The sequence below is a fragment of the Lagopus leucura genome, unplaced genomic scaffold (assembly GCF_019238085.1).
Source record: "Lagopus leucura isolate 7727_CA_CO unplaced genomic scaffold, USGS_WTPT01 Super-Scaffold_100157, whole genome shotgun sequence".
In the NCBI taxonomy this organism is placed as follows: domain Eukaryota; kingdom Metazoa; phylum Chordata; class Aves; order Galliformes; family Phasianidae; genus Lagopus; species Lagopus leucura.
In genome coordinates this window covers 32,785,451-32,799,258 of record NW_024962334.1, presented here as the reverse complement: position 1 = coordinate 32,799,258, position 13,808 = coordinate 32,785,451, and the positions used below count along the sequence as shown (strand labels likewise).

General features: G+C 36.3%; 1 protein-coding gene across 3 annotated transcripts in view; it reads left to right on the top strand.

The window, feature by feature from the left end:
• Nucleotides 1-12,483, top strand: part of NEBL (nebulette) — a 241,033-nt gene extending 228,550 nt beyond the window's left edge. For all 3 annotated transcript variants that reach the window (XM_042889190.1, XM_042889189.1, XM_042889188.1), the window contains 2 exons: nucleotides 2,867-2,982; nucleotides 7,337-12,483. In XM_042889190.1, coding sequence (XP_042745124.1) covers nucleotides 2,867-2,982; nucleotides 7,337-7,513 — 293 coding nt within the window. In that variant the 3' untranslated portion in view covers nucleotides 7,514-12,483. The remainder of the gene's footprint in view (nucleotides 1-2,866; nucleotides 2,983-7,336) is intronic.
• The last annotated feature ends 1,325 nt before the right edge of the window (nucleotides 12,484-13,808 follow it).

The window sequence follows — 13,808 nt, the reverse complement described above, 5'->3', positions numbered from 1 at the left end:
TCCTAGATGCTCCTCCCTTTTGTTTGTGTAGAATGTTCTCAGATGCTTCCTAGAATCTTCAGCGCTTTGAAACATGTTTTATTTCCCATGATTTATGTTTTCTGTTGTGGCAGGGAAAATAGTAAGCAGATACTTTGTGACAGTTTGACAAATTTTTCTCACCTTGTGAGAAGCTGATTGCAAAAGAGGAAAGCACATCTTGGACCCACTGCTGATGAGTGTCACGGAGGAGGGAGGTACAGGTTACCCTCCCCAAAATAAACTTGCCAGCTTGGAGGATATAATGAAGCAGACCATCAGTTAGCCTTAAACTGGTGGGACAGTTGGTAGGAGTTAAGAAGTATCCATTCTGGGGAAGGAAACAAGAGTCAACAGTTTCTCCTGGCATGTTCACTTCTTTGGGAAGAAGGAAGGGATGCTCAGGGAAGGGTGTCTGTCCCTGCCAGGGAAAAGCTACAGTCCTTTGTGGTTGCAGAGCAATCAGTATGCTGGGTAGTCAGCAGCCAGTGCTTGCTTCAGGTACTACTTCCTGTGAAGTTAAAACGTTCAGGCTGTTCTTTGTTTTGAACCCACATGGCAAATTTACTGGTATGAGGAGATGAGAGTCTGTTGCTTTCTATGAAGTGGCTTATGTTTATGCTGGTGGTGATTTAGATAAAATATATTCATTCTGGCTTGATAGCAGAACCTTTTATTAAATTATATTTTTCTCTATTTTCTCATGAAGAATTATATCTGGTCATGTGCAAATATCTTGAAACAACACTGAAACATAAATTATTTGATGAACTACTCAGGACTATTCGCTTAATGCATGATAATCCTATGAGTGTGTTAACAAGCAGCAATTCTCTGATGATTAAACTGCTTTAAAATGTCTTTGTACTCGTATGCCGTTAGAATGAACTTGGCACTTCTAAAACATCCATTATTCATCATGTTCCAGTGTTGCATCTGACTATGTATCACTTTAATTTCACTCACTTAACAAAGCAATCCATTCATTACAATAGTTTGCAACATATTTTCTAAATCAGAAAAAATCTGATTAAATATGCAGTGTTCCTTATCATGAAAAATACAGTAGAATGAAAAAATAGCATCCCAAATCATAATTACATACTTAATGAATTCAAATATGCCAAGTAAAACTAGATGGATATCTTAAGAAAAAACTTTGTTGAAATCAATGATGCTGTTAGCTGGAGAAGCAGGTTATGTAAAACTTTGACCTTTCTTCTAGAAATACTTCAGCAAATAATTTCTCAGTGGTCTATGTTCATCTGTCGTCCTGATCATTCAGGAAGGAGACAGGGACAGAGCATTATTGTTGCAGATAGAAATACTTGTTGCATATATACTTTTCTTATTTTTTTTTCTCTGCTCCTTTATTTTTTTGTTCTACAATGCCTGCGTCCTGCAATTCCTTGTCAACTCCATTAATCCTATATTAATTTTGCTCCTGCTTCAATCAGCATGTGATGACTGCTCTGCCCAGCATGCCCAAGAGAAGTATCTCACAAAGCATCAGACTGCTGAGGTGACTTCTGTATGAAAATTTTTTACTCATGGGCTGTATGATCTCAAAATCATGACTTTTGTCAGAAGAATTTACTGGAGTGCAGGCTAAGTGACCCACTGTTGTATTGCATTTTATTACCAATGTAGCCAAATGAGTTTCTGATTCAAGTAGTAAAATTCTGATAAATGGCAGTGGAGATGGACTAATAATCTCCAAAGAAGCCAGAAAACTTTATTCTCAGATCAACGTCTTGCAAAACATACACAGACATGAGGTGATTAAACTTTTCAACTCTAGATTTTGACAACCACTTCAGTCTTAATTTTGCTTTAAAAATGCTTCCTGGGCCTACTGGAAAATTAGTGAATATGAACCTATGCTTGTTTCTAAGAGGTTTTGGTCACATGTTTTTAATACATTCTGATTCAATCTGTTGCCAAATTTGGATGTTTGAACAGATAAGAAGGATTACTTATGCTTTCCTAGCAAACAACAAATTTAGGGAGTCCCTGGTTGTATTAACTCTTTCAACAACTCATTGGTACAATGAAAGTACAAGTATTAATCATTAACAGATGGATAACAGAATCCCTAAAATAGAACTGTTAAAGATAATGGGAACAAAATACCTGTGGAAGAGAAGTAGTTGTGTGGTTAAGAGGAAGATAGTGAAAGAGGTAGACTTGGAAAAGTATAAATAACCAATGATCTCTATGCTTGGCGAAGAGCGTTGATGGAATCAGAGTAAACCAAGGAACCCAACTGTGGACTCACAGGTTTACATTCTTGTCTCTTCCTTTTAATCAGTTTTGTTTTGTTCATAGACCAGTAAGTAAGAGTTAGTTTGCAGTGAGTTAGGAATTAATCGTGGGTACTTCCAATTAGTACACTTCTGAAATGATTCAGCATATAGATTCATTTATCATTCTTTCTCTGAAAAAATGGCAGTTTATGGTACATGACATTTAGTGTGTCATCTGTGGCACTATTAATGCTGAGTTAGTGGTATCTCAAGCTTCAGGATGTCTTGTTATAGTAAAACTCCTCAAGGTATGTTAAGCTTTTCTTTCCATCTAACCTTGATAGTGTTTGTGGATATATTGCTATAGCTTTGCCTACATTTATGTATAATTCAACATATGGAAAGCGTTATGTTGTGCATGCAAATAATTCTGAATTCGCTATTTCATACTATGGAATTGTTATTTACAGTGCAAATAATCTACAGGTTCTACAAATTTCTAGATGAGGACTTAAAAAAAAAAACCAAAAAACAAACAAACAAACAAAAAACAAACAAAAAAACCCCTTCCATTAATGTGTCTCTGTTTCTTTACTACACAGCCCCTGTTCTCCCTGGGGCATATCAGCAAAGCCAGTCCCAAGGATATGGATACATGCACCAGACCAGTATGTCGTCTATGAGGTCAGTGCATTCACAGCCTCATCCAGCAGGCCTGGTGAGTATTGGATTTCATAACCAATTATGTTTGGCAAGCAACCTTATCAACCATTGTGAGACTTCTTAAAGATAGGAGAATTGGTCCCCTGAGCACTACAGTCGGACTACCTGACTGTCCTAGTCCTAATTGTAAGTGATAGTCCAAATGTAGGAGAGGTGTTAAATGACTTGAGAGCAGTGACAAAAAAAAGTGAAGGAGAACTGAATGCAGCTATTTTTTTTTTCCCCTTTGGAAGTGGGAAGGGAGTGGCAGAGGGAGTGTTGAGCATTTTTCTGTTTGAACACTTTGTATATAACATTACATTTTAGTAGTTATTGTATTTTTTGTTGATATTATCACTGCATACAGATTTTGCAGTGCAGATCTCATCACCTTTTACCATAAGAGTGTCAACTTGTTGAACTGCTTTAAATTGGTGTATATTCACTACTTCTTTTACCTTGTTTAGAGGTGAAGTATTTAATTCTGAATGAAACCTAAAGCTTTATAGAGGAAGGAAGTTTTTACTTGAGCTGAAAGAAAAAATGAGTTGTCCTTTTGACAAGAAGTTGCATTTTCTTTAAAACTGAAACTCTATGGTATTTTATGTTATAAAGGTGGTTTGGGGACGTCTGTTTTCTCAGCTGCTTTTGAGCTGAAGGGGGTAACTTGCTGGGAATTCTAGGATCCAGATAATTGCATCTTTGGGCAAGCCAATAACCTGAGAAACTTTGGGTGCCTTCATGACCCTTGTGAAATGGTTGATGCTGGAATCAGCCTTTCATTTCAAAAGATAACTCAAGGTACCTGGGAAGCAGACTGATTTCCCAGCCAGAGCAAGAAAATGGGGGAGCTGGAAGCCTGGGCTTTGCCAGCAGGTTTGCTAGTGAGTAGGAAGCAAACCAAACAGCCTTCAAATGCTGGAATGGAGATGCCTGAAAATCTGGAAATCCACTTAGCATACCTTGTAGCTCTGTGGGTAGGTGTCTTATTTTTCCTTCTCAAACTGACTTACTGAGTGGGCTGCTTGTTGAAAAAATACTATTATTTGAGTCAGGTTGAGAATAATCATTTGCCTCCTTTCATAACTGGTAGTTTGAGGGTAACAAGAAACAGAAGGGAGTGAAGTTACAGCATTTGCAATATGGAGAATAGGCTGAATCTTTTCAGCAGGATTTCTTATCCCTTCTGTGAAACAATGTTGTTATTTGGCATTCTTTAGAGTGATAGTAGCTGTTTATCATGGGAAAAAAACAAAACCAGTGAATGTTGTGGTATAAACTGATTTTGTTGCAGTTTGAGTGAATTTCTTTGAAGATAAGAAACCAAACATTTCTGGAGGGAGAAAATCCAGGAGTGCTCTCCTGATGCTGCCTGCTAACTTGGCAGCCTGGTAAGGGAGGCAGCCGTAATCTCACCACCATTGGGGTGACTACTCTGCTCCAAAAGAGGCATATCTGACACAGTTACAAACCTGGTATGCTCTCTTGTCTTTCTGCTGTCATATCAAAAGACTTTTTTTTAGCCTGTACAAATTGTTCATACAGGCAGGATAAGTTACACTCAACTATTAAAGTGGCATAAGACTGTCTCAGAGCCCCTGCTTGGGGCACTGTTCTGAAGTGCAGATTCATACAGACTGAAGACTGATGGCAACCTGTGATCCTAACTTTTTTTTCCTGTATGAATTGTGTTATTTATGATTTTCAGCTTTTACTGACTTTCTACAAGCAGATTTGCATAATGGGCAGAATTAAATTGTTGCTCACTGTACAGAATGCTTAGTAACAACTCCCTGAAGGCTTCAGCCAGGCTGTGTTTACCTCTTTGGAAAACAGCAGTGTATTCTGAAGCCTTCAGACGTCTGAAAGTGGTGGGAAAACAAAATCCACATTGCAAGTTGGCTTCCCCTGATAGCTGCTCTATGTGAAGGCCTTTGCAACCGGTGCTTTTCCTGATCCAGAAGATAAAGATAAATTGATGGTGAATTGGAAATATGCATGTGTTGTCTCATGTTTGGGTGCGAAGCTAGGAATATGATAGCTAGGCTTCAGTGCTTCATAAGCACAAAGATTACTGTTTTTCCTAAGCAGAAGCTACAGATTAGACCTTTGGAGGGAGCAGATAAGAGCCTATTTGACCTCAACCTTTTCTTTCATCCTCTTTTGCTTTCAGACCTGCTAAACTCATTACTGACAGAGGAATAATTCTCTAAAATGTATTTTAAAAATCTCTGCTTTCAGTCCTTTAAGCATTGTAATTCTCAATTATATAGACCTGACTACATTCTGAAGTGATAATTAGCCATTAAAATCTAACAGGATTATTATGGAGATTTCTCCTGACAGCCATTTAGCACCTAATTAGGTGTTAAGGCCATAAATTTGGGTTTCTCAGAAGCAGTTAGGGCCCTAACAATTTTTTTTAAAAGTTTAAAATTACCTCTTGTCTTCACACCTTTGCCACCAGAAAGGAGACAGCAGTAGTTCTACAACATCATGTTCCAAGGATGAGAGACCATCCTTTCTGGCTGAGCAAATTCTCTGATTTGATTTGATCTGATTTGATTGATCTGATACACCGGAAAAGGTGTATGTAGTCTTATTTAACCTCTTTTTCTGTCTTTGCCCATTTAGGAGCTACCATAAGGATGGCTCAAAGGAAAATTTATTCCCTGCCACTTGCCACATTTGAACTTATCACCATTTATATTAAATGAATGTATTAAATAAATGCTTTTTTTTTTTTTTTTTGGAAACAAACTACTACTAGCTGCTGCTGACCTTGTTATAGTAGCATATCTTTCACTGGTTTTGGAGTTAGTTTCAAGGCTCAGTGGAGAGATCATTTGAAATAGTTGGAAAAAATGAGAATCTTGAAGGTAGAGACCATTCCCCAGGGCCTTCTGACCACTAGTTTTCTAATCTGTGGATCTTTAGTGGATTTTTTTGATGGTGGTAGAACTCTTCCAATTGTTTTCTTTGTGGTTTTTTATTTTATTTTATTTTTTTAATATCACCTTCCATGTACCCTTGGAAGTTGTGGAATAACTATTAAGAATCATATACTGAAAATCAGTACTGGGCACAGCCAGGACTGTGACTTGGGCAGTAACATTATGAAACAGAACAATTGCGCGGAGTAAGATATAAATACAGTTTAGAGTAGGCTTGTCAGACAAGGTAACAGTAAACCAGAAATTACTTCCTCTAATGTTTAATCTGTTTTACCAATGATAAAGCCAGAGTTAAGACCAAAAAGTACATTTTCTTGTGGAAACAGTAATGAGTTTCCCCATCATGTTTGGGTTAGATGATCCTACATGATGAAAAAACGACCTTGTCACTGCCTATATGTGAAACTCCATCATTTCTAGAAATCATTTCATTAAAAACCAAACTCAAATAGCATATATCAGGTGTAACTAAAACTAATCCAGAGTTATATTCCTCAGCTAGGAAAGCACTTTTTACTATTTAAAACATTTGTCAGAAAAATTCATCCAGATATCTTAACGTATAAAAATATATATATATATATATATGATAGCAATTGGTTACTATCTACAATGCTTGAATTGCTCTTGATTTCATCTGAGAGACAGAGAAAGGAGGAGAAAGCACTCTTGGGAATTTAAAAATGAATAAACCATAGCATTTTGTAAATTGTCAGCAGAAGTAAATATTCTGTTTAGGAAGAAATTGAAAATCTTTGCTTGCAGCTAACAGAAGTGTAGAAAAATTTGGCTTAGCTAACTACAGAAATTCTTGTTCTGTTTAGATCAATCTTTCATGTGAGCATTTAAAAATGAGTATCATAAACACTATTTTTGCAGACGTACATTTTTTTGTCTTGTTTTCACTAGATAATAAAGAAGTTTGTAATTCTTGATTTAGAGTAAGTAACCAGTGTGATGAAAGGCATTCAAAGAGATGAAAATATGATCTGTAGTGAAGATGTAGCAGAAGCTTTTTGGGAATTATGCAAAGAGGCTATAGAAACAGGCCACGGCAGGACGTAGAAATGTTACTAGTGAATATGTGAAACAACGTCTGGAATATTTCAAGAGACAGTGAATAGCCTGATAGCCTGATATTTGTTTATATCAGGGCTTCGAACCACGTAGATTCACATAAAAAATTATTCTGGTACTCAGAAAAAGTGGGTATATTATTTGAATATTTGGTAGGGCATGAGGTCTATTGCTTCTGTTCAACAGATAATTTGTTAGATTTCTCCCCTTTTTCTCCCTTCCCCTTTTTCTCCTCTCCCCTCCTCTCCCCTCCCTTTTTTTCCTCTGAGTAAAGAAGAGCGATAAACTATTTCTGCTCAGGACTGAGACTTTACAGATTTGTTTTCTTTCCTTCAACAGAGAACATACAGAGCTATGTATGACTACAGTGCTCAAGATGAAGATGAAGTTTCCTTCAGGGATGGTGACTATATAATCAACGTGCAACCAATTGATGATGGCTGGATGTATGGTACTGTTCAGAGAACTGGGAAAACAGGAATGCTTCCAGCAAATTATATTGAGTTTGTTAACTAATTTTTGTCTCTAGTCCTTTGAGCTTTGTTATGATTTACTCAGAATCTAATCTTTTAGAAAAAGTGAAAAGAATCTTTTAAGACCACGTGTTCATTACTTTATTGCTACTATGACAGTCTGCATTTTCACTCAGAATCCAATTTAGAGTCCTTTAAATACGGATGAATAAACAACAAGTGCATTGAAAACAGCATGGCTTATAATAGTGCTCCCTAAAAATAAAATTAAAAAAAATATATATGGAAGCCTGGTGCTGCTAATCCTATAAAATCAATAAGCTTAAAGAGAAAATACCTTTTCCCTACATTTCAGAGAGGTTGTTTCTCTTTATAGTAACCATAAAATTGATTCGCTTCTTATGGGAGACGTCTAATGCTTGAGAAGGTAACATCCTCATAAAAATAAAAGTGTTAGTTAGAGAATTTGATCATTTGAAATAATACCAAGTAATACGTTTGTAAAAAACAAAACAACACAACAAACCTACTGCCCAGCAGCCTTACAATGAAAAGGTTTATTTTGACAGTAAAAATTTCCCAACTCTCACCTGCATTTATTCCTAGATTACCCATTTTATGTTTTTCACAGTGACCTCTTCTATCAGCTTGGCTTGCATCCTAGTCCATCAGTTAGATCCATGCCTGGTTTCATGGTTCTTCAGTATCTTTCCCACAGAAAATTCCTTGTGGAAATTATCTTGATTATAAAAGCTATCATGTCTTCTGTTTCCGTCAAATAATACTTTGCATTTAAATATAAACTTCCATTAGGGCAATGTTACTTCCTTTACTTTCCCCTGTACTGCTGTAAATAGTGTGTGAGGCCCTGGTGCTGTGCAGTTACACAAAGCATGCAGGCATATCCCTTCATCTTGCCACAGGTAACTTGCTTAATGGCTGCCTTGCTAATGAGCTAATGTACTTACCCTGCTGCAGAAATAGTTGCACCTCCATTGAAGAGTGGAGAAGAGCGGAAAAGAGCTCTGGTTATTGTAGTGCATTTCAGCTCAATGGCCTATTTCAGTTTCCTCCAAAATTTTTGATGATCTGACAGTGAGTTGTATGTTTACAAAATGATTAATGAAGGAGAAACATAACTTTCTTTTGAAATTTATTCCTTTTCATAACTGAAACTGAAGGGAAAACTAGCAAAAAACCCCAACCTTCAGCATACTCTATTCCATTAAGCTTCAGTTTCTACCATGAGTAGAAAACAGTAAAAATATTTTGCTGACAAACCTTGCTCCTTGGTGACAATTAACTTATGATTAGGAAATGAAGGAATCACGTCTCAATCTATGAGACTGAGAGGAGAGCTTAAAATAAATGGTGACATAACAGACCTGTAAGAGAAGTTGTGTCACAGTCTTGAAACACAAGGAAGTTCCTCTTGCTTTAAGGGGATGCCAGGATGGTGCTGTGTTCCCTCCCAAATAAAACTCTGTGAGGAAGGACAAGTTCGTGTGGAACTTAGCAGTTCTTGTGGAAGCTTACTCATGTGAATGCATACAAACATAAAGAAATAATGAAGAAATAATGTTTTTGCTGATAATGTGATTTGTGGTATTCAACCATATGAGAAAGAAGTTAATTTTGGAGTAGGTGTCGTGTTGATCCTGCACTGACATTGTCCCATTTCTGAAATGTTAAGAACAGAACTACTGCAGAATTTATAGATAATTTTGTATGTCATATTTCACAAAATAAGGAAGTCTGCTGTATCTGCTTAAACAACAAAGAAGGAAGGCAGTACAGATTTGTTACAGCAACTGAAAGTTGTCAGTGCAAACACTTCCTAGCTGCATTTCTGCATACAATTAGAAATTGGAAAGTTTAAGCAGATTTTTTTCCTGTTGTTAACAAGGGGCGAGTCCCATGCTGCCAAACAAGGGGTGGGATGACTGCATTTGAAAAAACAAAGAAAGAAAAGAAGGTAAAAGGTCATGAAATTGTCTATACTTTCTTGTCTGCTGCCTAATTTCAAGGCCAAAGCTAACTGGGAGCATCTAACTTCAAAAAAAGTGATTTAAAACCAGGAATGTGAGCCTGTAAATGTGCAATCTGTATGGCTTACACTGCTGTCATTTTAAATACTTGAAAGACAAGGGCTCTAACAGACCCTTATGCATTACTAGCGACTTCCACGTTAAATTTGCTAGCTTTGCAAGTCAAATGGGTTTTTCAAAAGGCTGCTGTGATAGGCACAGCTAGAAACTCTCAAAAAAGCAGTCTGTTTGTGCATTGGTTTTCATCAACAGCAAAGAGAGAAATCCTATCTTAAAGTAGGTGGCAAATTTTTCTGATGATGCCTGGGGCGGAATTGGATATCACTTGCTGCTATGCTGCTCTATTTGTTCTGTAATGCTGACAGCAATACAAACAAGTTGGCAAAGTTGGCAGTTTGCTAACCAGACATGAATGCAAAGAAATGGAGCAAACAGATATTTTGCATCAAATTGCAAATTTTAGTCACAGAAAAGCAAGTCTCAACATTAGCTTGCTTTCTTTGTAAGTGAGGAGATGGCTTCCAGAGTTGAATGTCTAATGAAAAGTAAATTAAAAAAATGAACATTTGATCTCATTGGAGAACTACGTTGTGCAAAACAACCGAAATAAAATGCTGTTTATGAATTTTGAATATTCAGTAGCCTGGCAAAGCACCTAAAGCAATTGTGAAATAAAAAAGGTCAAGGAAGAAAAACAGTATTGTATTTCTCATTGAAGTGGTATGTCAGCAGAATTTTTAAGATCTGTTTTAAGATACTCATTTATGTAGTCAGGTTTTTATGTTATATGTACTCAGCAATTATTGTTCATTTGGAACGTTTCCTCTTTTTTAATATACAACAAACTTTTTTCCCATTGTGCAAATGTGTTCTGAACAGTGCTATCAAAGTTCACAAATTATCAGAGTGCTATTTTCAAACTGTTGTATAAGATCTGAAATTTGCAATGTACGAAGAATAGGTCAGCAACCAAATTGTGCCAGCACGACTTTTTCAAGGCATATGTTGGAGTCTGTTACATGCAGTGGAATGTAGGGGTGAACAGATGTTGTATGCTGTCCTGTCACCTTTAAAATATGCATTCCTTTTTAACACCGCATGTTCTCCTCACTGTGCTTTTTTTCCTGTTAACAACATTTTTCTGGGGAAAGAGTTCTGAGGAACCAAATTTCCCAAGATATTCCAAAGTTCAGGCTGGAAGCTCATATGTTCCCATTTTAAGCATTTTAGAAACAAGGAAGTTATGCTAACATTTTTACTAATCTATGTATAAATATATAAAACTACATAGAGCACATTCATACATATACACAAGAACAAATGGGTGCCTTGCTTTTCATTACTTTTTCTTGCCTAGCTTATCTTCATTTTCTAAACAAAGCTACTTACAGATCCTGCATTTTTCATTATGGAACATTAGCATTTAATCTTGATGAAACAGGGTTTTCTTGATTACATTTGACGTACCATAAACCACTTAAACAGATTGAGATTTGACAGAGATTCACCTCCCGTGGATTGTGTTTGTGACAAATGTGTCCATAGCGAGTGTTACTCGGGGATGCAGAAGGTCTCCAATGTTTGGAAAAGGTAGTAATTTTAGCTTTTATTGTACATGCAAGGCATGCCATCTTGTACAATGAAAAAGAAATGGTGTGTAAGTCTTTGGCAGAAAGTGGTACAGGGTATAAAATGTTAGATTTTAATTATGTTGATTAATACTCCATTTAAAATACAGAATAAGCTTTAGTTAGTAAATGTTTAAATAACATGCTGGAACAGACAGAAGATGCTGTTGAAAGATCTCCAAACTGATGTGCTGGCAAATGCAAAGTACTGGTGAGCTGTAGAAGAGTAAACCATTTTGCAGTGCTTTAGTGATTTTCTCCAGCTTTATGCAATAGGAATCCTGTTTCCCTTTTTGAAAGAAAACCTGAAAGCTGTATTTCCTAAACTGCCTGCATTACAACAGTATATTGAAAGGAATTTCATATGCTTCTTGTGTCTGATAAATAGAATTTGCATATTGTACTTAAGTTGTAATCCAGTTGTTGTTGACATTTGTTTAATTATTATTATTTTAGAGGGGAAAATAAGCTATACTGTAGCATTTCAATCATGTGTATTTAATAGTACTCTTAGAAGTTGCTACACTGTTGGAAGACAGCAATGACTGTATTAACATTGATTAGCATGATGTGGAAAATCTCAGCTGTTGGTTTTTGCGGTGTGATATAAAAAGCAAAAATGAACCGCTGTGCAGTTTGGCTTATGTTTGCTTTCAAGTGTGTAAAAGTTTTAGTTATCTTGCAAAACTACTGTATTTGGAAGTATACAGTTCTGAAGGTAACAACTGTTTTTCAAAGGACAGATATACTTACTCTTGGATCATATGATGTATCATCTTAATTTGGCTTTTGTTATGCAGAAAGTTAACACCAGCTATTAAAATATATTTTAGTAGAAATGCTTTAATTCCCGTTTTTTCCTCTACACTGTGAATATTTAAGCCTTGGTGGACTAGAGCAACATCATGCTGCCCAAAGTACTAACCTATGCAAACTAGTTCACATTTTAGTTGATGTCACAGTGGATGTAACATAACAATTTATTTTGCATAACATTGAAAGTCATTCAAATAAAATGTTAAACCTAGCACTATGTATGTATTATATTCACAGTCAATCCTCTGCAAAGCTACTATGCCCATTAAAATAAGCTACTGAAGCTGAGTATTGTTCTAGCTAAGTAAGGATGCTGTGACTTTTCAAACTGAAGTGGAATATATAGTGCTATTTCAAGGTTGATCTCAAGAAATGTTTTAGAAAACAGCAGTTTATTTCAGAAATGCACTCTTCTCAAAGGGTTGATTAGCCTTTTCAGTCTGTCTGTAACCCTTCATTAGAACAGTAAGTTACATTCTATGTCCCTTGTTTTGTTTAAATAAACAAAGGTAGTAAGTGAATGAGGTCCTCTGATTTGGCTGATACCGGTTTTCTGATCTTTGAATAGGCGTTTGAAAATAACTTGGGTTACTATCCTCTTAAATACAGCTTTAAATACAAATATGGGTCTTGGGCTATCTCTGTTTACTTACATGAATAGATTATTTTCACAGAATTGTATTAAAGTTTAAATTGAAATAAAGTCCAGAAGTACCTTGGAACTGTTCTACCAGAAGCAGCTGAAGATTGTTTTGCTTAAGGATATATTTTATTAATTTCAGTGTTAAATGCACAATTTTTGTAGAGTGTTAGTTTGAAGAAGGCTGATAACAAGGAATGGGAACAAATGACAGATATAAATTAATTGGGTTAGTTCATTCTAGGTAAGTTATACACATCTGCTACCAAGCTAATTTAGGAAATACATGTTAGCACTTCTTATGAAGTTTAATTAATTATACAGCTTTGATTCCATACTTCGTTATCCTTTTCTATCTTTAAATGCCTTCAGTATTCCAGAATCCAACCTATATATATATCATAAGAAACAATGATTTTCATTAAGAAAAGACTTGAGAGCTGCCAGAATTAGCATTGGGAAATTGGGGTGTGTTTTACTTACAAATTTCTTCATAATCTGCTAGAACAACTGGAGTACTTGATTTTTTAACTCTATCCTAAATACATTTTTCAGGTGAAGGTTCTTGCCCTTTGAGCTGCTGATGTTAAGTCTGTAGGAGTCAGGGCAGGATGTGACAGTGTTTGTTCAGCATTTGGAAGAATTGTGTTCATATTCAGTAGCAGTGTCAAATCTATTTAGATTGCTCCAAAAGTAGAGCCTCCTAATTATATCCATGGAAACTACAACAGATACAAAGAGCACAATAACACTATTTGATAGAGAAAGTTCTCAGGTACAAAAAGTTTTTTTTTCCAGCATAGTTATCACCATTAGCTGTGCATTTTTGCTAGCAATGAACAAGAGTCTGTATGTTGCACTCATAAAAATCTGCACCAGTGAAGATGATCCATTGTTTCACAGCTACTATGACTGCATCATTACTAGGAAAATGTTGCCCATGCTGTCCATCTTTCGTCGACCCAGAGAGCTGAAAGTCAGAAGGCACCAAATCCGGACTATACAGTAGATGTGGTACAATAGTCCAGCCAAGACTAGCAGTGTGCTCCACAGTCTTCAAACTGGTATGGGGTCTGGTATTATTGTGTTGCAAGAGAAAGGTTGTCGTCTTCTCTGGCCTGACTCTGGAACTGCAAGCCTTCAGCTTAGTCAACGTAGCAGTGTCGTGGTTGGACACAGTGGTTTGTTCATGTTAAATCCAGAATG